Source organism: Symphodus melops (genome assembly GCF_947650265.1).
Source record: "Symphodus melops genome assembly, chromosome: 1".
In the NCBI taxonomy this organism is placed as follows: Eukaryota; Metazoa; Chordata; class Actinopteri; order Labriformes; family Labridae; genus Symphodus; species Symphodus melops.
Window position 1 is genome coordinate 13,205,730 of NC_136691.1, and position 26,469 is coordinate 13,232,198.

Here is a 26,469-nt window from a genome sequence, read left to right on the forward strand (position 1 = left end):
ATGTGCTTTTTCTCGCCTCCAGTATCTCATTGTATCATTTGGCTGAAAGCAGGGCTACCTCTAGTCACAGTGGGTGAGCATGTAGCATGTGGTCGGCATAAATTACTGTTTCTCCTTTCTGTGCCAGCATTAAAAAAAAAATTGGTTTTGAAACCTGAATTACAGGCAGCGTGAGCTGGCAGTTTTTTGTATGTGTTAGCTTCATTGCCTCAGTGCTTGTGCTGCTCTCTGTCTACAAGATACTTTTTACACAGTAACGACTCTATTGTTTATTGTTTTGCTGCATACAGCCAAAGTTGAAGAATACCACTTGGACGACAAACAAAAACCTGAACACTTAACACTATTAGTAAATGATAGGTTCCTTTTGCTGCTGTAGGTTATAAGCTTGTAAGCTGGGAATGCAAACAATTGTAGCTCATGATTAATTCAGATGAGCACAATTTCTCCTCCATCCATTACAATGGAAAGGCCATAAATCGGTCTCTTTGGTTTGTGGAGAAATCCAAAGGCCACATAACCTTTTGTAAGACAGCCAGATGTGTGAGTGATGATGGGCCATACATTCAAAAAAGGTGTTTGGAAAAAACAGAGACTGTTCTCAAAGTACCTGCCTGGCATTAGTATACCAATGCAAAAAAGAAAATAAGGTTGGAACATCTCAGTCATTTTTAATTTCCAAGGGGACAAATGGATAAAACTAAAGACGCATGTGACGCTGATAGGCGAAGTGTACACATGAGTGTAAATGTTTTTAGCTGTTGTCGCCTGCTCCACTGACTTATTCTTCTGTTCTTACAACCTATTAATTTTGTCTTTGCTGATTTTGTCATCTGTTCGTTATAATTGTACTCTTTTCCTTAATGATTTCTCAAGAATTAATAAAGTCTGTGTGAAGTGGCTAGCTCAAACCTCCAGTTCTTACGGCGAAACAACACAAATGTGTTTAGATTGAAATGTTTTAGAGGCAAACAATTAGTATTTGTTACGTCGAGGTTACATTTCTCTAAAGGGCAGGGGGGGTCCAGGCGCAGATAAAACATGCCTGTAATTCAGATTCCTGTGGCTCCCTTGCAAAAAGAATGTATGATTAGCATTTATCCTGCTGATGGGCCGATGTGAACGAAGAGCTTTTGAGTTGTGTGTGAAAACCTGATTGATAAAAAAGTGTAAAGTAATATAGATTTTAAACAAACAAACAGATGTCATTACTGAAAGGTAATGACAGTGTGTTATAATCATCAGATTAACAGTATGTTGTTTCTCATGTCAGCACTTCTCTGTTAATTGTCACTGATTAGCTAACACTCCCCTCTCCTTGCCTCCTTCATACCTTCTGTCCTCCTCTGTCTGTCCTCCTGCCCTCTTGCACTCTGTTCTTTGTACAACACCACAGAGGAAATGTTGATTTTAATCACTTGGCATAATTAATTACCATCCTCTCTTGTTAAGAAAATAAAAGCCTCACAGCCACAAAGTAATTGGCTGCGATGTAATTTGTGGTTTACTGTAGGCGAGTGTTGAAGACTGTGTGCACGTGTGTGCGTGTGGATGAGGATGTGGTATGTTGGCGTGTGCTTCTCTGTGAAAAGGCGGACTGTGTGTGTAGATGTTCAGTGCAATTTTTATTTTATTTTTTTGTGGGTATAACAGTTTGCATTCAGTGATGGATTTGAGATATTTAGATTGCATTCGAAGCGTTTTAAAGGTAGTTCACATTCCATTTCTGTTTCCAACTGACCTCCATTTCCAAAGGGTCCTGAGCTTCAGTTTTACTCATCATTCGTCTCTCCGTCTCCCATCATAAAGCGCCTCACTACACCTCTAACTATGCTTCTGCTGTGCTGCCACTTATTTGCATGTTCTGTTAGATGTTAAAGAAAAAAATGTGTTTACCTGCACTGCTGTCAGAGAATAAATGGTGGTATGAAATACTTTACTAATGGAGATTATCATACCAATTGATAATTAACACTGAAAGTAAAATGGAGTATAAAGCCATATCTTTATACATTTACTTCAACCCTCCATCTTGTTTTTATTTTTCTTAACTTTCAAACTGTTTAAGAGCTAACTCTGTTATTGTTTGCTCGCCAAAAAAGTACCTCTATGGTAGGAAGCGGTCGAGCATATGGATGATTAGAATAGAATTAGGAGTGTATTTCTATGACATCTTGACAAAATGAATGATTCAAGTATAGTATAGCTCATATTTTTAACCTCCCGGTGGAATTTGTTTGTGATTCCTTCTTTTCCCTGACCATCAAGGATACAAGTTTCAGAATCATCATAACCGCTTCTCTCATTTAGTCTGCCAAACTGTCATACCAACTTCTTCATGAACAACTTATTCTGGAGGAAAAAGGGCCTTGAATAATTCCAGCTAAAGACCAGTCCAACAAAATGTATGAGCAACAGGGTGGATATTTAAAGCTACTGTGAGGCATTGATAGCTAGCAGAAACTGAAATGATTCCTGCTGCCGCTCAGCGGTCTACAAAAGCGAAGAAAGGGTGTCAGATAATGTGATTAACAGCAGGCTGCTGACACAGGCTTTATCGACGTTTCCCATAGATTCACAAAGGGGATGATACTTTAGAAGTACGATGAGACTTTTATTCATAAATATGTGACAAAATCATCATTTGCCAAAAATGTGTCACAGGAGCTTTAATATGAGCTAATTGCTGAATTGATTAAAGTCTCTATTTCTAAATGATAAATTCAGAAATCTTAATTTGTAGGTAAATCTTAATAAGTTTGCTGTATAGCCATTCAAGCAGTTATATGTTGTGTGAAAACAGATGTGTGTGTTCCTCCATTCGTTGCCAAAGAACTAGATTATTAGCTTTATTCACTTTTCAGTACACAATGTGCTCCATTATGAAAAGAACTGCAGCCTTCTATTGTGGTTTCTTGGCTTATACCTCCGGAGTAAGTTTCATTTAAAGGGCAGTTTAATTCAGAGGTAGACAACAATTCCTTAGAGTGAAAGAAAGGAACTCCAATCCACAGAGTTTAAGCTTTTGTGCCCGCATTTTGTGTAGTGAATTACACGTTTTCTAACAGGATGCCAGAAAAGGGTATTATATAGAAGACAATATGACGCAGCATCATGTGTGAAAATGATTGTGTTCTCCTTCTGCGTCTTGATTAAGCTCTTTATTACATTAAAATGTACAGGAATGTCACAGTATTGTACATAACTGTTGATCCTTTCCAAATAATTGTATAATCTGTGCATTTTTCAGTGATATTGTTGATAGGACAGCTGATTTTTTTTCAAGCTCAAATATAAGACAAGTGGTGTTGCAAATGGTGATGAGAAAGAAGGTTGAAAAAGAGTCGAGTATTTACAGGTTTATTCACATCCAGTTTCTGTACACAGACCTTTACAGTGATGAAATATCACCAGGCTTTACATGGATATCCAGTCACATAAATTTGGTCACACCACGAAAGCTGAAACTGTGTTTTATGAGCCTGACTGCGAGTGATATATATGCTTGTGTGTGTGTGTCAAATATCTGTCCGTGTGTGCGTGTGTGTGTGTGTGTGTGTGTGTGTGCGCGTGTGTGTGTGTGATGGGGCCTGTCTTTGCAGCAGCCTTGCCTTGGCAGGTTGTAGTTTTCCCCTCAGAAATCAGCCGCTCTCTGAACTGTAAAATCACACTAGAAGCCAACCTTTGAGAGGAAAATTAATTACTTTCCCTCCGCCTCTGCCTCCCTCATTTTGTTCCACATTAACTCTCCCTCATCCCTTTCACTCGCCTTTCGAACACTCTCTTTCTTTATTTCTCTTTTTCTCGCAATAGTTTTGAATAAGTTTTCAGGGAAAAATGCCCTTACCCAAGAAACCTCCCTCCTTTCTTCAAAGTCTAAAGCTGTTGATACAAGTGTAGATGGAGTTTTTTGGGATTGCTCTCTTCATTTTTGGTCCTGTTTTGACTGAATCCCTCACCCACAAACTCTTCGGCAATCATTGGGTCATCAAGTTTTGCCATCTCGATCGAGAGCGTGATTCATTCCAAACCTGAAAGCTGCTCTCCTTGTTCTTTTTGCAGTGAAAGTGGCCAAGATAATAGATTGCCGCAATCCACTTCGAAGTCAGTGACGCTGTCATTTCTCATTATATTTATTCACAACAAAGGAATTTGAAAGAAAGAGATACTCTCGCCTGATGATTCTGTTTTTCCCCTGAGCACCCCTGGTGCTCCCTGACCTATACCTATCTTTAACATCAACACCTTCACTGCAGGACTCCTAATTCTTTTGTGTGTGATTGTTTCTGCCTTTCCTCTCAGGTTCAGATTGAAGATGTTGAGAACGAGGTAAAGCGATACGCCCTCTTCCAGGAGCTGCTGGAAACTGCACAAAATTGGGAGGACCTTCAGCCGCTCATTCTCCTTCTCCAAGCCTGGCCGCCCATGATGAAGGAGGAAGTGTAAGACAAATGTTGATAATCCAGATTATTTCAGGTTCATATGGATACCTTGGTAATTTCAGATATTAAGATAAATCCTTTGGTTGCCAAAGTCAGAAAAAGACTAAAACCATTCTAATGCCCGTAGTTATTAAATACATCCAGCTGCAGGTTAGTTTATCTTAGACTGGAAACAGAGAGAAACTCATTAGCATGTCTTTGCCTAAAGATACCAAAAAATTTCAAGATAGAATATAATTTCAAAAATTAAACGTTTTTTGAAATTAGGCGTCAAACAATAACTTGTGCTTGACTTATTCCTACCTTTGAAGAGCCTAATCTCTCACAGATTCTGCATGAAAATGCAGAATGTCTTGGCATTACACCAGATTATCATTTTGGAAGTGTTCTGGTTTTTGTTGGTAGAAGAAAGACGTTGCTTGCTGATGTTTCAGCTGGGAACTGCTCTACTGGAGGTTGGAAAACTTGTAAGAAGAGCAAAAAAGTTGAACCCATCAGTTATCATCACACAACTTTGATTCATGTCTTTTTGCAGAAATCTACATAAAAGTGCAGTTAACAGTTCTCATTGGACTCGAACTCTCTGTTTGACTGTGAACATGGCAACACAATGGAAAGATACATCTTTTGTCATAATTGCTGGAAACACTGGAGGCTTCTAGTGGCTTTATCTTCATTCCAAAGCTGATAGGCTCCAAGCTCAGAAGAGCCTGGCTAGGTAACTACCTGCAGTTTTTAATCTAAAATGCTTTACCACTCAGTGGTTGTAGCTTTAGACTTCACTAATAGACCTGATGATTTTACAAATCTTCATCAAACTCTCTTCCTTAAAGTCAGCTCAATCACAATATTCCATAGGCAGGTTTTTGGAGATGAATTTATCTTACTGTTTTATATTCTGTGTAGAATACCAACCTGTAGTCAATTTACTTTTGTCTGAATAACCCTCGGCCTCTTCTAAGAAAGCATTGGTACCATCTTGGCATCTTTAATGAATGTCTGTAATAGATCAATTCTTTGAATGAGAAATCATAAATGGACAATAGTTCTTTAATGGCTCAGGTACATTTATTGCAGATAGACTTTTAGAGTCTTTACAAAGCTTCAGGCTCTGTGCTGCTTGTATCAGCCTGCGTGTTATGAACCACAGCAAGTGTTGTCTTTATTATCGATTAGTACCTAATGATGTGATTGCTCTTCTGCTGCTCCATTGTTCTTGATTAAAAGTGAGCGATGCTCTGAGGGCCACCGAGACAATACAGGGTTATGTAGTTGAGATTTTCCTTCCAGCTCAATCAAATCAGACTTGCGTTTCAAACTGTTTCACTCTGCAATTTAAAGTGGAGTTGTTCTCCAGTAGTTGTTAGAAACTCACAAGGGCACTCACAAAGCTGTGTATAAGTCAGCTTTATAGACTCCGAGGAGTTTGTTCTTTTTTTAATGAACAAGATTTTATGTGTTGATTACCAATGCATCAGTTTTAAAGCCTGCACAACCTGCCTGATGGGATATCTGCTCTTTCAGTCTTAGCATTACCTCATGATCAGACTACACATTATGTTGTCTTTTCATATGATCACGCGCTCAGATAAGAGGTGCCACAGTCCTCAGTTAATCTGCATCTACAAGGAGGGACAGATAAAGATAAAGAGTTCAAGGATTGGAAATGACATCATTAATGGTGTCCCTTACCAGGTCGTGGTTAGTCTTTCTGTGTTTCTTGTTAGGCGCCTTTGATCAAATATATACTTTTAAAAAATGTATGGAACAGGATTGTTGGATAACATCCACTTTGTCAAAAATCTACCCCAGAAGCAGTGGTTACCAGTATTCAAGACATACTGTAGTTATACAGTAGTGAGCTACTAATGGGATTTCTATTATTACGTCATAAAGGGGCAACCGATTTCATTTCTGGCATTTTTATAACCAGCAGAAACACTCTCACAGTGGCTTTAACTTTTTAAAATAAGGGGTTAAAAATGAAATGAAACAAACCAGAATGAAGCGTGAAAATGTGCTCAAAGCTGTGTTTGTATCAGGCAGTAGAGTTGTTTTAAGCCGGCTTCTTCTCTGGCTTTTCTTCTGTTCAACTGAGAAGCAGGAGGAGACACAGGATTAGGTTTGTTGTTGCTTTGAGTTCACTCCTGGATTTCACAGACACTCCGCTGACTTTGTTGCATAAACAGCTGTAGTCAAAGCATCATTGCTGGGACGGCCGGCTATAATCAGTTCTTTTAACTGCACACTGAGCTGCTGTGTCGTATAACGGATTAAACGCAGGCATAATACTGAGAACAAAGTTGCCTTCTGATTATGGATTTTGTTTTTTTCTTTTCTCTCTTTAGTCATCCTCATTTAAATTTCTCAAGTTAATTTGCTGCAGCATGCATAAAGACGTGAACTGCAGAACGCTGTTATGTGCTCTTTGAAGAAAAAGCCTGAAAATGTAGTTCTGATCTGTACCCATTGTGCGTTTCACATCGCACGCAGTCATAATTTGGTATACAAAACTCAGACTAACTTAACCTTCAAATGCATCATTGAAGATGTTCTGTCAAGACTTGAGGTAGTTACCTCTCTGTGTGCAAGACACAAAGTTAACCTTCTGTCTCAGTGTGTGGATCATTATTAAATCCTTGTTGCGATGGAGGGGTGACTGTGAGTCTGCGTGCAGAGTTGGTTCTGTTCAAGGGTACTAGCGGCTGTTTTGGATATTGAGGTGCAATCTGAATAAGCTTATCCTTAAGTCGGCCCTCAAAACTGAGTCATGATTCAAAGTAGGAAAGGTGGCTGGCTGTGACTCACACTGACAGCTTTGGCGAGAGCAACGACACCCCTCAGCCTCCCCTGGTAAGAAAGGAGCAGCACCGTGCCAGCGGCGCAAGTGGGCTCTGTTTGCCTTCATGAATGCATCATGGGAAGGTAAAGCAGCTTGTCCAGACAAGACACCCGGGTAGCTGGAAGGAGAGCTGCCTTTTCTACTGACAGGCACACACAGGGGCCCTGCTGTCTCCTAACATCTTTGCTAGCCTGTTTTTATTGCTTGCTAGCTTTTGCTTTTTGCAGATAAACAGAAATATAAATGTTCATCCACCTTTAATTATTTAAATGAAACACAGAAAACATTTTGGATCAGGTACCCCTTGCTCATCTCCTCCTCTTCCTTGTCTGCCTGTTCATTATTTAATAAACTGCCTGTCTTGTTAATTACAAAGCTCACTTGCTGTTCTGCATGTCTGACAGTGTGTTTGCTAACGTCTACTCTCCCTACTCTACTCAATACGTCACAGGAATTTATTTATCGCTACACTAAGACTAAAAAATATGATTTGATTTCCGTCTTGAGCTTTGCGCAGATATAATGAGACCTTAACTTGGCACTAACCACTGTATCCACCAAAGCCACAAGCATTAGCACTTTAGAAGCCTCTTGTATAGCACTGACTCTTGCCATGCTAATTATAAAAAACTAATAAAATTAATGATTTCAACAGGACCCATCCGTCAGTCAAGATCTAATTAACAGATAATGAGTCGTTCTTGGTTCCCATCTTTTTTTTATATATGTTAATAAAGATCCATGAAGGTCGTATCGCTGTACTTTTGCTGGCATTTGCAGGCCTTGGTAGATGTTAATCGGTCACCCTGGAGGCATTAGCTCACAGGGTCTTGCAGACCTCATGAAGGCACATGTCAACATAGTGATGTCTCTCAGTGGCAGCTGTCCCTTGGTGTTTACACACAGAGGGAGAGAGAGAGAGAGAGATAATGTTGGTGTTTAATATTTACGACTGAAGGTGTGGGCAAACATCTTTTCCCTCCGCTTAGTGCACAAGTCAAAGCCAGTACTATTTTGATCATCTGCAAACCTCTTGATATTACTGCTTGCTCTCTACTGTAGGGAGGCTATTTTTCTAATTTGGTGGTTGCATTTATATTATTCACGATGGAAATTTATTCTTAGAAATTCATGAATATCATCCCTTTAGTTATACATGTTGTAATGTTGTTCTATTGTACCTTCCTGACAACTTATGTTGTCCTAATCACAATAATTGTTGACGCAGGTAAAGCTCAGCAGAGGATTACACAACAAGCATGCATTTATACATATTCACACACCCCTCTTGCTTTTCGCTCTTTCTCCAGGGCAGAGTCGGAGCTTAACCCCTGGGTGCTGCTGACCTCAGCCTGGCTGACTTGCTGCCAGGGGCCAGAGGTCAGATTAGATCTGGGTCAGCAGGTTGTCAGCATGGTGCGATCCCTCTACAACACCAAACACAAGCTCCCTGTGCAGGTAAACAACAATAATAATAACTACAATAACTGCCGGTTTTGTACTTTCTCTTTGCTGTCATCTGAGGTCGGTCAATTTGATGCCCACTTATCATGTTTTTATAAATTCTATAGCTCTAACTTGTAGACAGAGTATGTTTACACTGTGGTATTGCAACAGGACTGAGCACCACGTTACAATACGGTAAAGACTTTAAAATGTATATTTTGAACCAAAGTCAAATCAGGTTTCAACACAATGTTATATTCATCTGCTATCCTGAGCTATATGAAAAGAATGGAGGAGGCTTGTTTTGTATTCAGTGTAACCTCGCTGCAGTATCTTTCTTTCACACTGTATTAATACAGGAGCCTTAAGCTATTAAGGCTGTAACCTGAAGCCACATGTTAGCATCAGCTCAATGCTCTCTGCAATGCACTGTGCTCTAGCCGCACTTTGATATCTGATGGTTCCTTATGCTATTCATGCCCTGCTGAGCACCATGGTAGTGGTAAGCCTAATGCCTTTCTGTACGTCTTGCGCCAGCTGACTGTGATATTAGTTTAAAGCTAATGCTATTCAGTGTGAATAGCATAGTGTCTGCCTGGCTGTGTAATATTAGTGTAGGAAGGGGGAGGGAGGGGTAGAAGGAGGCCTTTTACTCTGTTCTGAACAGTTTTAATATGAATCTGCTGGAATGAAACCGCCAGAGCATGGGGGAGTCAGATTGCATTGTGATATCCATATATTCCCGGAGAGGACTGCAAAAGGACTGTATGTGTTTGTATGTGTGTATGTTTATGTGTCGACCTTTTAAAAAGTATTATGTTCCTGTGTGTTTGTACAGTATATGCACATCGATTAACCCTCAGTGTTCCTTGCCTACTCTCTCCCCTCTGTCTCCTGGACTCCCCCTTTATTCTCTCTTGCTCAAGTTTTTCCTGTCTTCTGATTACCTGACTCCAGTTTTCTTCCACTTTTTTCATCCACACATCTATCCATTCATCAACAATGTTCTTCTCCTCTTCCTCTCCAGTGTATCAGACACATAACCACCCTGCTGCTCCAAAGCCAGCCTGGCCTCCAGCAGCCTGCACTCAAACTGATGGCAGAGAGCCGTGATGAGCAACTGCTGCAGCTGACTCTGGATCAGATCAACTGCATGAACGCAGTAAGTGTCATTGTGACCATCTACATAGTCTTTATTTTTAAATCTGACCAAGTCCAATCTACTGAATGGCTGCAGCTAGAATGACGATATTCTGTCATGAGAACTTTTCTTTAAAACTGAAAAATACACGACACCACTGAATTCAAGGCGATGTCTTTAGCACTGCTTTTATCAAAAAAAAATCTGTCCAACAAATTGTTTTCAGTGATACATGATGTACATACATATTTGTTGATCAGTAGCTCAAATAATGAATTCTTCTTTCTTTTTTTTTATTCAGTTGACCGAGTCATTTAGTTTCTAATTTCAAAACCTGGTTGTTGTTTTGTTTTTTTTTGTTTTTTAAAGACCACTGAAAATAACCATTATATTTGTATTTGTCTGTTGATCAACATCTCGAGATGTATGAATGATTATTTATTTATTTTTCCTCATTTTTGTATTTCCATTACCACATAAATGTACATTTCAGCTTAAAAGAGAAAGTGCAGTCTTTACAAGATGTTCAAGTTTGCCTTTTCCTGAAAATAATTGTACAGTACAACGTTATAGACTTATCCTCTCAACTTAAACAATGCAGATTTGCATACAATTAATCTTTCAGATTTGCGATTGTTATTTTCAAGATCCAATGAAGGCTATCTTGATTCTGTTATTCCTCCATTATTATAGATACTGACAGTTACCGTTTTGATCTCGGAGCTAGCCTGTGAGTTAGCATCTCATGTTGGCTAACCATTTTAATTCTTATGAACTTTTAATGAAGAAAGTTGAAAATCTGTACTCAAATAGCACTAAGCTAGCTGTGTCAATGTTTTTTTCCGTAAAATAACAGTTTAAAGGGGCCATATTATGCCCTTTTTGGGATTTATATATCTAATTTATGTGCCTACTAAAGCACGTTCAGAAAAAGTGGCTGTTTTCATGTACCGTCGCTCGATGCAGCGTCTCTCATCTGTCTGCGTTTGCAAGCTCTGAATCTCCCCTGATAGGGGTTCCCGCATGGGCCTAGCCTGATCTGATTGGTCGGCTGTTGGTTGGCTCTGTTGTAATTGGTCAGATGCTCAGCAGGGATGTCACATGGGCATGCAGCACGAGCTTGGTCTTGCTTGGATCAGTGATCTCACACTGGCACGATGTGACACTGGCAAATGTTATTCAGGGGGGCTCGGACCGAGCGTTACATGCAGCTACTGCTAACATGAGGACGTAGGAGAAGACACGTTTCCGCAGACTTTGAATTTGTGCACATCAATGTGACTACTCATGCCCCTGGAAAACACACTAAAGAACATATAAAACCAGAAAAAGCTGAATATGGGACCTTTAAGACAATATGGGACCTTTAAGACAATATGGGACCTTTAAGACAATAATTACACGTTCATGACGTGTAATTATTGTCCAAAAATAAATAACATTTTCACTATATTTAGATGATGTAGTTCCCTCGAAGAATCCAAACAGTCAAACAAGCCAATTTTCATGCACTCACTAACTGTCCTCCGTTTTTGGAAAGCCACAATCAGATAAGAGAGTAATAGTTTTGGACTGTGTGGGCCTCTCTCCACTGTTTTCCAATCAGATAAGCAGAAGTCACAAAGTAGGGCCTCTCAGACCCAGCAGACCTTCTCTTTGTTCCCAGATCAGATAAGAGAAAGCCTCTCTATTAAGCGACAGAGCCCCCATTAAATGAAACATTCAAGCTCCTATATCTGTACACCTGAGCATCACGGTGCTTATATCCCACAGAGAACAGAGAGCCAGGCTGAGGGAGGTAAAGGGGGTGAGAAAAGTGATGTTTGATTTAGATGCAGAAGGAGGGAATCAAATGGAGAGGTGGGGGGATGTGTTTTGAGTGAGATAAATAGAATGGGGGGAGGGGTGACAAAATGGCATTGCAAATGTATCAAAATGTAAAGTTGGAGAGGCGAAGACAGAGGTAAAAAGGACAGAGCAGGGTGTACAGTCCGGATAAAGAAGGGATGGATATGGAATAAAGATAAATCAGGGAGAGAATGAAGGGGGAGGGTGTATAAATGGAGGTAGTGTGTCACACTGCTTTGAGGAATAATCTCGCCTCTGAATGTACAGGAGGGCATGTTCAGAGCAACGTCGCACGGTGTTCATCTAGAGATAACATCGGCAAAGACAGAGAGCAATTGTCTTACATTTTATACATCTGATAATGCATGAGTGTGTATCTGTTCTTTTTAGTGTGTGTGTGTGTGTGCATCTCGCTTTGTCTCTAAGAGTATTCATACCATGTTTGTGTCTGTAGATTTTTATCTTTAAGCTCAGTCTTTCTAAATGATTTAATGAAAATCCAATTGTTTTTTTTTGTTTTTGTTTAAATGAGCAGTTTAGAAAACCCCATCTAAAAGATACAGAGAAATCAAAATAAAAACTAAATTAATAACAAGCTAAAAAGGACATTGTTTGTTGGGTAATTTTGAATATAAGAAATGTAATCATCCGAACATCACCTGCGCTCTGTCATTGGCGAAGGGAACTACACCAGCTCCCCACCCAGAAACGTCATGGCAAAACCAAAACAAAAGCACAACAAATCTAAATACAGGCAGAGGACATGGTCTCTGCAGACAGTCACCACCACCACAAGTTTGGCAGCCCATATTGTGAGGATTGTACAGCATTACATTTGCATAGATTGATTCTTTGTTTTTTTTAGGTTAAAGCTACTGGCTCAGGCTTCTAAGAACCTGAAATGTTACATTTCAGGCACTAGCATGCCTTTAGGTTCTTTGTGTTCTATCACATCCACAGAGAGTGGTTCAGTTTATTAGGACTTGAACTGATGACTCTCTGGTTCCCAACCCAAATGCTAGTTTGGTCCGGAGGTGTGCCAGGTCTCTTCCTGAGTACCGTCGGAGGTGCCCTTGAGCAAGACACTAAACCCCCACCAGTTCAGGAGCGTTCCCTGTGGGTAGCCCCACACTAACATCTCTCCATTAATGCATAGGTCATGTTTGTGCATGTGTATATTTCGGGTCTCTATTTGTGAATTCCATGCCTCTCAGTAACAGAGTTTAAAACTTGAAATTCTCCTTTGGAATTAATAAAGTATATAGAAATAATTTAAATTAAAATGAAAGCTACTTAAAGAAGTGATTAGCTGGTTATGAAACAGAAACAAATTGAAAGACTCACAGAAGCTTTAACTTTTAAATGTTTGTTTGCCCTTTGTCTCTTTTTTTAACTCCAACATACTGGGGAAAAAATATAATGAAGTTTGCCCCTTCATTTAAATATTTTCCTTTTCTTGTCTTAATTAATTAAACTTAAGTTGATCTCAAACACAATGCACAATATTTATCAGCTCTGCAGAGCACAGTTCTGTTGATTAACTATGTGAATAACACATGCCAGTCTTAGTGATTGACAGGCCTTATCTTCAAGCACTACCCAACAGTTGTTTGTTTCCTGGTATCTATTGTCACAGATTAGGTTGCACATTGTTTCCCCAGTATCAGTAGTCTCTCCCCCCCCCCCCCCCCCCCCCCCTCCCCAATTTAAGAAAGGGGTACCCCTGAGATCACAAAAGAAAACAAAAAAGATTGATTCATAAGATTAATTTTTAATTAGTATGGTGATATAGCAAACCACTTGACACATGAAGTAAATGAGAAAAAGTAATTTGTTTGCCTGCAGTTTGAGATATCCTTTCACTTTGCTCGCCTCGCTGTGGAGGAGACCACAGTGGTCGTAGTGAAACAGACTGCGGGAGAAAATAAAGAAAAGAGTGTGAATACAGAATATGAGTTGAAGAGAAGACAAAGAAGTAGTACAGTGAATGAAACATTGCATTGTTCTTAGTAATGTAGGCAATCTCATTGCAGGTGTTCAGGCTTTTATTTGAATGTATTATTGTATTATGTATTATTCCCACTATTCCTTAAAATCCCACCCTTCATTTCTTCTTTACATTTCTTTTCCACTACTTGCTTCTCTCTGCTCTGCCCCTCCGACTGAAGATGTATGGATCATGCAGGAGCAGAGGAGAGCAGGGAGCCAAGGGTTACCAACAGTCTGACTAATGGACGACAGAGACAAGGGGCTGATAAGAGCTGTTTTCCCAATATGAATGAGCTGTCAGTGTAACATACAGCACTTAAACACAAAGACAGCTAGCTACAGCACACACCACATTTTGCCTCCACATAGTCTTCTAGTAGACATTGTGCCTTAAAACTTATATTTATCTTAAAAAAAATATTTTCTGTCTGATTATGGTTTGTTGAAAGCTGTACGAGAGGATGTTAATGGAATCCTGGTATTTTCGTGGCTGTCTTTGTGTCTGTTAATTTGTGCTTTTTATTGAACAGTCAAATTTCCAAACCATGCAAGCGCACTTGAGTCTGTGTCACCGTAGGGCAGCGCCATCATTGACTAAATGTTTATATTGGTTAAAAAAAATAAATAGCAGATTTACCAGCAACAATAATATCTGTCATTTAAAAAACAACATTTGCTTTATTTCAGAAGTAAGTCAATAAAAGCAGACTTCTCATTTATGGCTGTGACTTGTATTTTTTTCATTTAACGGTACATTTTATGGCTAGCTGTGGGCTAACTAAGCTAACGTTGCTTCCATGAATTTCTTGAAACACTTGTGCTTCAAGCTGTTTTAAAATGAAAACCCTGTAAAAGGAATATTAAATGTGCACTCGAAGGTTACATGTTTGATGTTGTGCTAATAGCCTGAGGCTAAAGCTACATGTTCTATGCAAAAGAAAGCATCCTAACCTGTTGATGGTGCACGCAGAACATAAAAAGAGCAGCATTGTTCTTACATAGCGGTTTTGAGAGAAGTAGGAACAAGTAATGTACTTATGATGAGAATAAATCTTAGATCAGACTGCTGACTTTGTTCATAAGTAAGTGTTTTCCTGGTCAGCTCACATAAATACTTAAGCATTAAAAGCACAGAGCTTGACTTGAGACATAAGAAAAAGGCTTTTAGGGTTTGTTTGGGTTTTTTTGATAAAAATCATGTCAGATTTAATAGGTCGTTTTGCCCCACGCAAAACTGCCTCATGGCTTCTCTAAAGTCTCAAACATCTTGTCCATATGCGTTTGAGTAAAATTAGAGGTGTTGATGTGCATGTGTGTGTCAGAGAATTTGATTGAGTGATTATATGTCTAATTGCTTGTTTAAGCAGGCTTGTTTACAGCTTTTTGTCCATATTGGACCTGTTAATCTAGCTGTATTTGTTGGCAGCTCAGTGGGTTGATCCCTGATCACTGAATGTGTGTGTTTGTGCGTCTGTGTTTTCTCATGTGCGTCACAACCCACATATTATTTTCATTTTTTATTTTTTTTTATTTCTTGGCTTCACAGTCTCTTCTTCTGTCACTTTCAATCATGTCGTGCTGTAAGCAAAGGCGGTTTGGAGCTCGGTGAGTGTGTGTGCACACTCGGCTTGATGCACCGCCAAAGCCTAGGGACAGCTAGGATGGAGGGATGGGAAGCAGAGCCTGAGGGAAGGAGAGAAGTAGGATGAGAGAAGTAGGGAAGCAGATAGTTGTGTGTTGTCTGGCATTCCAAAGGAGCTTTATGATTTAAATGATAAAAGAAGGCCAGGCTATGCATTATGTATTCAGCATTGTACGTGTACGGTAATTCCAATTAAGTCCTCAGCCTGGTTTCGCTCAGGGAGGGAGAGAAGGCGGAGGAAGGTGCATACAGGAAATGAGAGACATGTGTAACAAGACTTAAAAACAGAGAAAAATTGACCAAAATAATCAGAAAACATTTAGCGTCCAGTGAAAACAAGCATTAAAGACAACATTGGCTGTCTTTCACAGGGTGAGACACCAACAAATGAGAAGGTGATAACAAGAGCGAGAGGGGGGTTGGACATCTTATTGTTGAAGTTTGATGTGTCAGTTCTCTTGTCATGCTGAGGGTTTGTTCATTCACTCAAGGCGCACGCCAGCTGCCAACACAAACACACAAACAAACACTAGACAGACAGAGGAGGCCTTTTGTTTTTGCTTCACTGAAGAGGCAGACAAAGTGCTGTTTGAACCTAAGGAGAAAATTTGGACAGGCTTTTAACACGACACAGACAAACACATTCTCATACGGAGGACTGGTATTCATGTTTTCTACGCTATTAGCCTCTAACAAGAAAAGGAAAGATACGATGGATGTTTTCTTTGCATGTTTTTTTTTTTTTTTTTTTTACGTTTTGTAAAGATTTGTCCTTATTGTTTGTAATGACATGTAAATAATGTTTTGAGCCTAAAAATTAAGACTTAGGGGATCATTACATGAGAAAGGAGGCAGTACAGATACAACAGTATGTGAGAGGATTGTTGGCTGTGAGAGTCTACTGGTAATGATGACATGATGAAGGGAATGCTGGGATTGTGGAGCAGTTCCACTGCAGATGTCATATCTAATCTGTGATATTAAAAATACTGAAAACAACTAACACATACATTTGAAATGTGCAATTCTCTGCTCTGCAGTTTGTATAGGTTCAGTCATGATTGTATCACTCAACTTAAACATACAAAACTTTTAAAAGCAAATGCTGCTGTACAAAAAGAATAGTTATTTCTTTGCTTTTTTCCTCACATTTATTCAAGAATATCAGTACCGCATGATATTTAGAGTAGCTTTAGCTTAGCATAGCATAGCTTAAATACCAGAAGCAGGGGGAAACGGCTAATCTTGTCTGACGGCCAAAATAAGCTAATTGTCTCCTGCCTGTAGCTGCATTTCTTGTGTATTATAGAAGTGCTATTTATCTCTCTATCTGAATCTCTGAAGGAAAGCACATTATGTTTTCCAAAATGTCTTCTCATTCCTCTGTAAACACCATCCATTGCACTGCAACAGGAGATACAGTAATGCAAAATCAAGCAGAAAAATCAGCAGAAATTAACCATAGTGAAAGTACAAAGAAAGTACCGCAAATTATAGAAGGAAAGTTGTAAGGGATCCTGCAATTGCAACTCTAGTGCGACTTTGGTGAGAAGATTCTTATATGTGAGGCAGTATTAGGTGCTAATGATTACTTTTTCATTTAAAACTTTATCGGCCACCAAAATCTGCAGATTAAAAGTAGGTGGGAGCTTTTGATGGACAGCATCACTTTAAAAATGACAGAGCTGTTTGAGTTGTGAAAAGGACATAAAGTTATCTGCTCCGCTCTGATATCAAGATTCCCCTCCATCCCTCTGTCTCTCTGCTGCTCGTTCATATCTATTTTCAGCCCAACTGTCAATCGGACCGACTCCAAGACTCAAATCTGCTGTCTCTCTCTACACCGTCCCACAGTAATAGCCTGGGAAGTGTGCATGCATGTGTGTCAGAGGACTAGTCCTGTCTTTTTTTTAAATAATGGACTGGGAAGGAAATGTTTGTTTTTCTACATCATATAAGTGGATTTTCTGCTTGTGTTCGAACATGTAGATAATTCTTAATATTTTAAGTTATAATCTTTCCCTTTCAAATGTCAGCGATACTATGCCTCACAGGATGTGAAAATGTATATGTGCTGTTACTTTCCAAACTGGTTGCCTCTGCAGCAGCCTGTTTGGTGTGACATCTGAATCACCCACAGCATTGATACCAGCATTTCCCCTTCCTTTGGGTTTATTGCCTCTTGTGGCTTGATTTATACCATCAGTGTAGAGCTGCAGCTATCGAATATTTTAGTAATCGAGTATTCTATCGAATATCCCGTTGATTAATCGAGTAATCGAATAAATCATACTTTTGCTTAATTAAGGTTTAACTCGTCTTGGGTCGTCCCTACAAACCTGCTTCTTTGCAGTTACCATAGAAATGCCTGCTTGCTACAGCCAACCACCTCTGCTCTACAGCTGCTGACGATGCTCACCATATTACTGACAGGGTCCCAAATTCACTTTCTGATTCATTGGTCAAGGCGGCAGGTAGATGAAAAATACAGGCCAAACACGTTTTAATGGCTGAAGTAGCAAATACTGTTTTGTGTAGCCTACACATCTGTTACAGTACATTTAATTGAGAAAGCATTATGTTCTGTTGAATCAATCACAGAATCAATCATTATGTCAGATAAGGAAATTGAGAAACTTTAAATCTATATTTGCTAAATTATTATTCCACAAACAAGTTCTGTCTTGATTTAGCTTTGAAGACATCAGACATTTCATATTATCAGCCTGTATGTTGTTAAAAGTGTATCTCTGTCTGCTCCTGTAGCGCGCTCACAGACTACAGAGACCATAGACATACAGTATGTCTATGACAGAGACTGTGAGAGGACGTTGCTATCGTTATGTTAGCTGCAAACACGGAGAGAGTGAAAGAAAAGCCGACCGTTTGACCGGATCACGTGTTCCCGACTGGGTCGTATGGATCACGGATCAACTGTGTGCTGACTAAAAGTTAAAAGGGGCGCGCCGCGCTCGCGTGTGCGTGTTAGCGCTAAAGTGTCTGTGTGTAAGAGAGAGGAGCAGGTAGGTGCAGCTACATTAAACGTGTTTTATACTCATACCAAAGTTTTGATGACGCAAAAAAAAAACAAAAAAAAACTTAACGAAGCCTCGAGGCAGCGAAAATTCCTCGATGAATTTTTGTAATCGAATTATTCGAGTTATTCGAGGAATCGTTTCAGCTCTACGTCAGTGTGTTTGTAGATGTCAGAAAATACAACACACAGTAGTATTTTATCGTCAACAGTTGTACTGAATGATGATCAATGCTTATGCAGCTGCAGAAATGCCATTTAGCGATGCGCCGGTAGCACAGTAGCAGCGCATGCGTCCCCACGTATGGAGGCCACAGTCCTCACACAGGCGGCCCAGGTTCGACTCCGGCCTGTGGCCTCCTTCCGGCATGTCGATCCCCTCTCTCTCTCTCTCTCCCTGATTTCTGACACTATCTGCCGTCTCTCTCTCTCTCTCTCTCTCTCTCTCTCTCTCTCTCTCTAATAAAGGCAAAAGGCCAAAAACCTATATTTAAAAATAAAAATCCCATTTAGCACATGAGCCTTTGTTCAAGCTACAAACTAAAAGTTTGAAGGTAGAGTGTTGAGTTATTTTGAAGTGTCTCTTTTTGGTTCTCAGTGCACTTGCACTTAAAAATGGATGTATCTGATGCTATAAGTGCCTTGCTGTCTTTCTTCTCTCCACTTCAGTCTCGTTCTCTCCATCTTTCTCCATCATTTATTCTCAATACTCCTAATCCCTTCCCTTCTCTTTGCTCTTTCCATCCCTTTTTTTTCACATTAACCACATGACCTCCTCTGTTACCTCTGTCTAAGGCTTAAGTTTGTCTTTCTCTCTCTGGCCCTCTCACCCTCCTTTGGCTTTGTCATGATTCATCCGACCCCATCTCTCAATGGAAATGATGAATTGAATTATTAGACATGCATGACATACTGTATCTTTAATATTGCTATATGTCAAACCTCTGTCCATTGCTGCTAAAGCAAGCGTGAACTTTTATTGTATTTAAATGGTAAATGTGGAGAAAAGCAGAATCCCATTCTCTTTTTTTGATTTTCTCACATTACTGTAGTGGTAGCATGGTAGAACTTACTTTATGTGCAAAAAGAAAAATCCAAAAAGGACAGTGATATTGTCGTTTACCACCGTTGAACATCACCCAACTTTTATGTGAGATGTTCAGGTTCACAAATATCCATCAACCCGTGAGTTTTATGGCTTTAAGGATGAATTGTCCTTCAAGAAAGTGAAAATTGGAGCGAGCCCAGCACAAAGATGAAGGATTTTTAGTGTTCTAGAGAAATTCATCCGTATCTGCTCCCCTCCTCTACTACAGAATAAAAGACATGAGCTCCACATTCATAATTGATCCGCCTCAGCTCCAGAAATACCCTGACAGAGATTGGCTGTTGTGCCTGCTTACGTGCACATATTGCGTGTATGAGTGCACGCTTTATAATAATAGACGCAGCAAACAGGTAAGAGGATGCAGAGAGGAGATGGGCTGAGTCACACAAAGATACAGCCTTTTCAACCTCAGCACTCAGCCCAGCTTCCCCATGAACTGTGAACCACTCACTGCAGCCCCCAACTGCATTAAGCTCTTTGAATTTGCATGCAATTATTTTGACATGAAGTGTTGGAAGATTGGATTAAAATATTACGTAAAAGAGGCTGTTTGTGAACATGTGTTTGTGCTGCAAAGAGCTGCAGGGCGTGTGTGTGTGCGTGTTCGCGTGGAGTGGATGAAATGGGAACGGTGGTCAGCCACAGAGTCAATGAAGGATTTGACCTCATCAGGTTTCTTCAAGCGTGTAACATTGGCATCACTGAGTTTAGTCCAGATACTGCTGCTGCAGCCACAAAATCTTTGGTAAAGTTCCAAACCTATCACCCACTTTATTCTTTCATCAGTCAGGGAGGGTTAAAAATCTGTTATATACCACAAAACCATCACATGGACTTGTTATGCCTGGACTGTACTTTTAGTTATATTATTTAAAGAGACAAACTCATGGATCTACAATGAGCAAATAATGGCAGCGGTTTCAACAGGCAGAAACCTAAAGCAGAACCAGACTAATTGGAGTACACTCATCTGCCAAAAACTGCATGGACAGACACAAGGAGATAAAAAGTAAGGCAGATAGAGTAGAAGAACAGAGATCAATCTCAGATCTCAACTTTATTTGTCCCCCGAAGAGCTATTGATTGTGCGGCAAGACAGTCAAAGGACAACAGAACAAGAAAGTAAAAAGACTAAGGACAAAAGTACATAGCTAACACAATGAAAATGCACCCACATTTCCAGATACTTGTATGAATTGACGACTTTCGATGTCGTTCTGTTAATGGTAGTGTTCTGAGCAGGAAGCTTCTTGCACCTGAACTCTATAATCATGTACTTAATCTTAGACACATTCAATTGCAGGTATAGGCTCTGTCACACCATGCTGTAAAATCTTCTAAAAACAGGACCATAGTCATTTTCTTTAGCGTGAAAGAGGCTGACAATGGCAGAGTCATTGGAACATTTTAAAACAAGTCTATTGTGATGCAGGCTGTGACTGTTATCGGTGTAAAGAATGTAGAGCAGAGGAGACCAGACAGACTCCTGAGGTGAATCTTTATGAGATTACATTTCCACTGACAAAACAACATTTACCCTGACTCTCTGAGTTATGCATGTTACACTAGGTTAAACTTGAGGTTAACATTTTTCAAAAGCTTGTCAACTAAAATGTGAGGTTGCATTGTGTTACATGTGGATAAAAAAAATTCACCTAAATTAAACTAAATAAAATCCCTGCCTGTTTAAGAACCTTCGAGATGTCTGAATGTCAGGTTTAACAGAGTGGCAGTGGCATTGTCTAACCTCTCTGAGCTCTGTTAGCAAACTGCAGCATGAAACACTTCATCACTCAGGAGGTTAGAGAAGCATGTCTGAAATCATTGAAAACCATGTGATTATGTTTAGCAGCAGGGATAACTATAGACTGTTTCCAAAGCTTCGGCACACTCTGTTGACAGAGGCAGAGCTGAAAAATGAGATAAAATATAGGAGCACAAGAGATGAGCAGGTGACTGTTTATATTGTCAGGCCCAGGATTCTTTCTTGTTTTATGTCTTAAACACACATATCACAGCTGACATATCAAAGGGGGTGGGGCTCCTGACACATGAAGCGGCTTTCTGCTCTTCAGTGACATCTTTGAAATTTGGTGAGGCAAACTTCAGAGAAAACATACTGACCTCTTGTGCAACCACCTTAGGGCTCATTTTGCCCTTAAGGCCAACAATAGTTTTCATACCATCTCAAGCGGAACCTAAATTGTTGCTCCCGAAGTCTCTCTCTCTCTTTATAACTCCACTTTGTTCTAACAATTTCAAATCTCCCTTCCTTTTTCAGCTTCTAAATGATTGCCCTCCCTAAATGCATACCTTTTCCATCTTACGTAAAGACCCGTCGATAAATTCTCTTTCCCTCTTTGTTTGTTCAGCAAAATAGTTGACGTCAGGGAGGATTAAATCTGAAGTAGGCTGGCTGTGCTGGGGGTGAAGACATTGTAGGAGAAAGTCTCTGCTGTATTGGCTATGCTTCGGTATTGGGAACTCGGTCAGAGTTTCCTCAAAGTGAAATGCCATCCACAGTAGGAATATATCAAAAAATCCTTAAAAACAAAGCGTCAGGACAAGTAAGGTCCTCACCATCATGATTTAATTTCTCGGCTTCTGTATCCACTGTGAAAAATTACACACAAACGTGACTTCCCGCCAGTCTCAGCACGAGCATGGCGCTTCCCTCCTTAACAGTTGTCTCGAGGTTTTCTAGCCTCTGTGGGCAGTGGCCAGCTTTTCTGGGCTTCTTATTTAACTTAGATGTTAGAGTGAAAGGACCTTTGCCCACGACTTCATTTTCTGTGTGTGACCTTTGTTTACATTCTGACTACTCATTGAGGAGCTCAGTCTAATTAATGAGCAGAGTTTTGGCTGCACTTGCATGCAAAAATCTATTTATAGTCTATTTATAAAAGCGTTCATGGATTTCATCACGGCAAACTGCATTCAACCCTTTAATGGTTTCCACGCTAACTGTTGTCCTGCATACATACAGTCCAATCAAAGCCATCTTTATCTTAAGTCAATCAATCTTTATTTTGCGTAGTGCCAATTCATAACAAGTTTTATTTCGACACACTTTACAAAAAGCAGGTAGAAGATCTTACTCAAGTGGACAATTACAATCAGACTACAAACAGACATCAGAACATTGGTAAAACTTAAATTTGGTTCCACACCTACACATTCTACATTTTCTGAATCTGACCCACAGATGAACATGGCAACATTGCAGCAACAAAGATAATGTGATTTACTGACTTGTGTGTTTAATTGCATTTATACTAGCAGAAATATAGGCAATTTCAGCGATAGCAACTTTGATAATAACGATAATAGAGGTAAGATGATAGTAATTGTAGTACCTAGGTCAAGCAGGACAACAGAAAAGTTGATGATCGTTTGTAACCTGGCAAGGTTGCAACTTTACTTTGAATTCTGTCTGTTACGTCAGGCTTCAATTTAACAAGGTAAAAATAAACAATGATAAAGTACCTCTCTAAAAATGTTTATCACCACACATGTATTTACTCTTCTTCTTTCTTCTCGTTCCTCCTCCAGGAGACGGCCTCCTCCTGCGATGCTGAGCTCCTTTCTTTGCTCCTTGATGCCGGGCTCCTGGTGGGCTGCGTCTCCTCCCCCCTGTACTCCCTGCTCAGCTCCCACATGCTGTCCCACCAACAGGAGGGAGGCTGGGATGTTGAGAAAGCCGCCACCGAGCTGCTGGCGGCCGGCCATGCGCCTGAGGCCGGCTCCCTGCTGCTGGCTCACCGAGGAACCCACCATTCTCAATTCACCTTTAACTCTGCTTTGGCCGTGCTCAAGAAGTGGCTGTGAGGAATGATGGGAGAAATGAAGGGGAGGCGGATTGGACTGCAGCCGTTGTTGGCGGTGATAAAGCAGTTTAGGGAAGTAAGCTGTTAAAGTGTCAAGAGTGGAGTCGAATTAGATTGGATTAAGATCTGAAGAAATTAGCATGAGGCGAGAACAGAAGAAATATCAAGTCGTAACATTTTGTACCATAATTGAGTTTCGGGTTAAACGTCAACAGCAGCTGCAGTGTCAGCCTTGAAGGTACAAGAGCGGATACCTTTAATACTGAAACATCTGCTCAATTTTAAACACACACACGAATAGACTAACACAAGCTCTGCCATCGCTCAGTCACGAACGAATATTCGGTCTGATTGGAAATGCTGCTTGCGTTTATTTGTGTGTTATTGTGTGATCGAGTAATTGAGCAGTAGCCGGGAAGCAGTGGGTGTATATTAGCCTATTGTTCCGTGACAGGTTTGCCTCTTTGACGTCCCAACGTTAAACACCCTGCCTCTGCTCCATTGTTTTCCCCCTAATAATGTCTAATTAATTCCTTCTAAATAAATTAGTCCTGCAGCTGCCCCACACTGTGTGTGCATGTGCGCGTGTGTGCATGCGCATGTTTGTGTGGTTGCACAGATATTGTATACGAGTTCCAAAACCAAGGTGATATAACGTAGAGCAAGATTAAATTGAGGAATAGACATGTTTTTTCTGCACGCAGTGAGGATGTCTATGCTGTTTTGCTTTATAAAGTACAAATTGAATTTAGTCCAAGCTTACAAATCTGATATAAATAAAGAATAATGGAAACGTATTAAAGTCTGTTCGTGCAATTTTTCGGCTGATAGCTGTGGATCTTTGTAATGAGAAGAATTAAAAAAAATGGTCCCATTAACATTTCAGTGGTTCAGTTTTATTCTGTTTAAACCTTCAGTTAAAATGTATTTTATTCCATTTAAGAATGTGGGTCTTAACATTGTCTTTATAATTAATTATATTTCATATTGTTTCAAGAAAATTATAGTCCTCTGTCCCAAACATGCAGCAGTATTTATCTCTCGTCCCTAAAAGCGCTTTCTCCGATGCTTTGTTTTGTAAATGCTTAGAATTTACCAATGCCGTTAAGAGCAGCGTTGGTAATTTTGGGGAGAAAAAAGCTAGCATGATTTGGAAAAGAGCATTACCTCTGTGCTCCGTCTGCACCCACCCCCTCTCCTCTGTGCTTCCTCAAAAACCACGACCCTCATTTACATGCACGAGCCCCAGAAACGGACCTCAGCTCATGCTTTGAGTGTGGGCTCATGCATGCTTGTGGTAGAGAACGAGAAGGGATTGTCCTTTAGATTTGAACAAAATGTAGCTCAATGGATTAGTGCAAAAAAAGTATGCAACACCATTTACTTTATACTTTATTTCAGACTCATAGGTCCTAATACAAAGCACATGAAATACAAATACAGGATAGAACAAATAATAAAAGAGAGATATATAAACCTCATTTCCCAGTTTGCCTCTGATTAAAATACAAAGAGACATTTACACCAACAATACTTAGTCTGGGCTGAGTGAGTGACGTAATATTTTCTGAATTATGTAATCAACACATTTATACACTGCTCAAAAAAGAAAGGGACCGCTTAAACAACACAATGTAATTCCAAGTCAATCACACTTCTGTGAAATCAAACTGTCCACTTAGGAAGTCACACTGATTGACAATCGATTTCACATGCTGTTGTGCAAATGGAATAGACAACAGGTGGAAATGATAGGCAATTAGCAAGACAACACCAATAAAGCAGTGGTTCTGCAGGCGGTGACCCCAGACCACTTCTCTGTTCCGATGCTTTCTGGCTGATGTTTTGGTCACTTTTGAAGGTCAGTGGTGCTTTCACTCTCGTGGTAAAATGAGTCTACAACCGACGCAAGTGGCTAGGTAGTGTAGCTCAGGTAGTGTAGCTCATCCAGGATGGCACATCAACGTGAGCTGTGGCACCTGTGTCTGTCAGCGTAGTGTCCAGAGCGTGGAGGCTCTACTAGGAGCTCTAAACAGCTCTGTCTTTACATTGTCTGTACATGTAAACGTTTTCGTGCTAGTATTTACAGCACTGACGCTGCACATCATCATCATCATCACTTAAGTCATTCCTGATAATGTGCCCCTGATATTTGACTTTATCCAGCACACTGAGGGCTTAATCAGAAATAAAAAATGGACAATTTTGCTTTTTGATCGGCTTTGGCTTATATTTATCATGACAACACTCTTTTTCCTGTTGTACTTAATGTCATGCTGCACTACATCAGCCGAAAGGCCAGCGCTATAAGGTGACAAGATTACTAAATCATCAGCATACATCAAATGGTTAACAATTTTATCTCCCACCATACATCCAGTCTTACTAGCTTTAATCTGTTGAGAGAGATTGTCCATATACACATTAAAGAGAAATGATGACAGAATTCCTAATTGTAAGGCCCCATTGGTCTCTGAAAAGGGTGTCAATATATTCCTGCCCCATCGAGCGCATATGGATTGATGCAAATACCAGAAATGCAATATTATTATCAGATTGGATAGGGGGACTCCTCTGTTATGTAATTTACTCAATAATTTACCGTGATTTATTCTATCAAAGGCTTTTGATGCACAGAGGAACACATAACTATAGTTTTAGGGGGTTTTTTTGCCTTTACTTGTTAACAACTTCCTTCAGAGCGTATATACATCTATACTGTACTGTGTTGTTTAAACCAAATTAGTGGTTTGTTGTTGAAATGTATTCCTGAAGGGGATCCAAGAGAGTTAGCTCTAATTCTTGGGAGAGTATTCTAGCCAGGGCAATTGTTCTGTAGTTCTCAATGTGTTTTAGAGTCACCGTTTAGATGTAGCTTGTCAAAAACTAGCAGTTAAAGCTCTTGATGGCTACCTTTTGGATTTGTGGCACCTGTGACTTTGAACCCCATTTAAATCAGTTAAGACTGTAATAGGCATATCATGTTTACATAAATGCTTGTTAACCTTTCTGCAATTAATTCCTTCATTTAATGAACAAACTGCATTATAATTCCAGTTAAGACCCTCAAGAGCTCCAGAGCATCAACAGACAAAATAGAATTACATTCCTGTTTTATCTATATCTACTATATGTTGTTTGCCTGCCCAT

General features: G+C 39.9%; 1 protein-coding gene across 1 annotated transcript in view; it reads left to right on the forward strand.

The window, feature by feature from the left end:
- nbas (NBAS subunit of NRZ tethering complex) overlaps positions 1-24,121 on the forward strand; it is a 146,645-nt gene extending 122,524 nt beyond the window's left edge. The window contains exons 44-47 of the mRNA XM_079344593.1: positions 4,303-4,442; positions 8,595-8,742; positions 9,758-9,892; positions 23,045-24,121. Coding sequence (XP_079200719.1) covers positions 4,303-4,442; positions 8,595-8,742; positions 9,758-9,892; positions 23,045-23,320 — 699 coding nt within the window. The 3' untranslated portion in view covers positions 23,321-24,121. The remainder of the gene's footprint in view (positions 1-4,302; positions 4,443-8,594; positions 8,743-9,757; positions 9,893-23,044) is intronic.
- Positions 24,122-26,469: the final 2,348 nt, after the last annotated feature.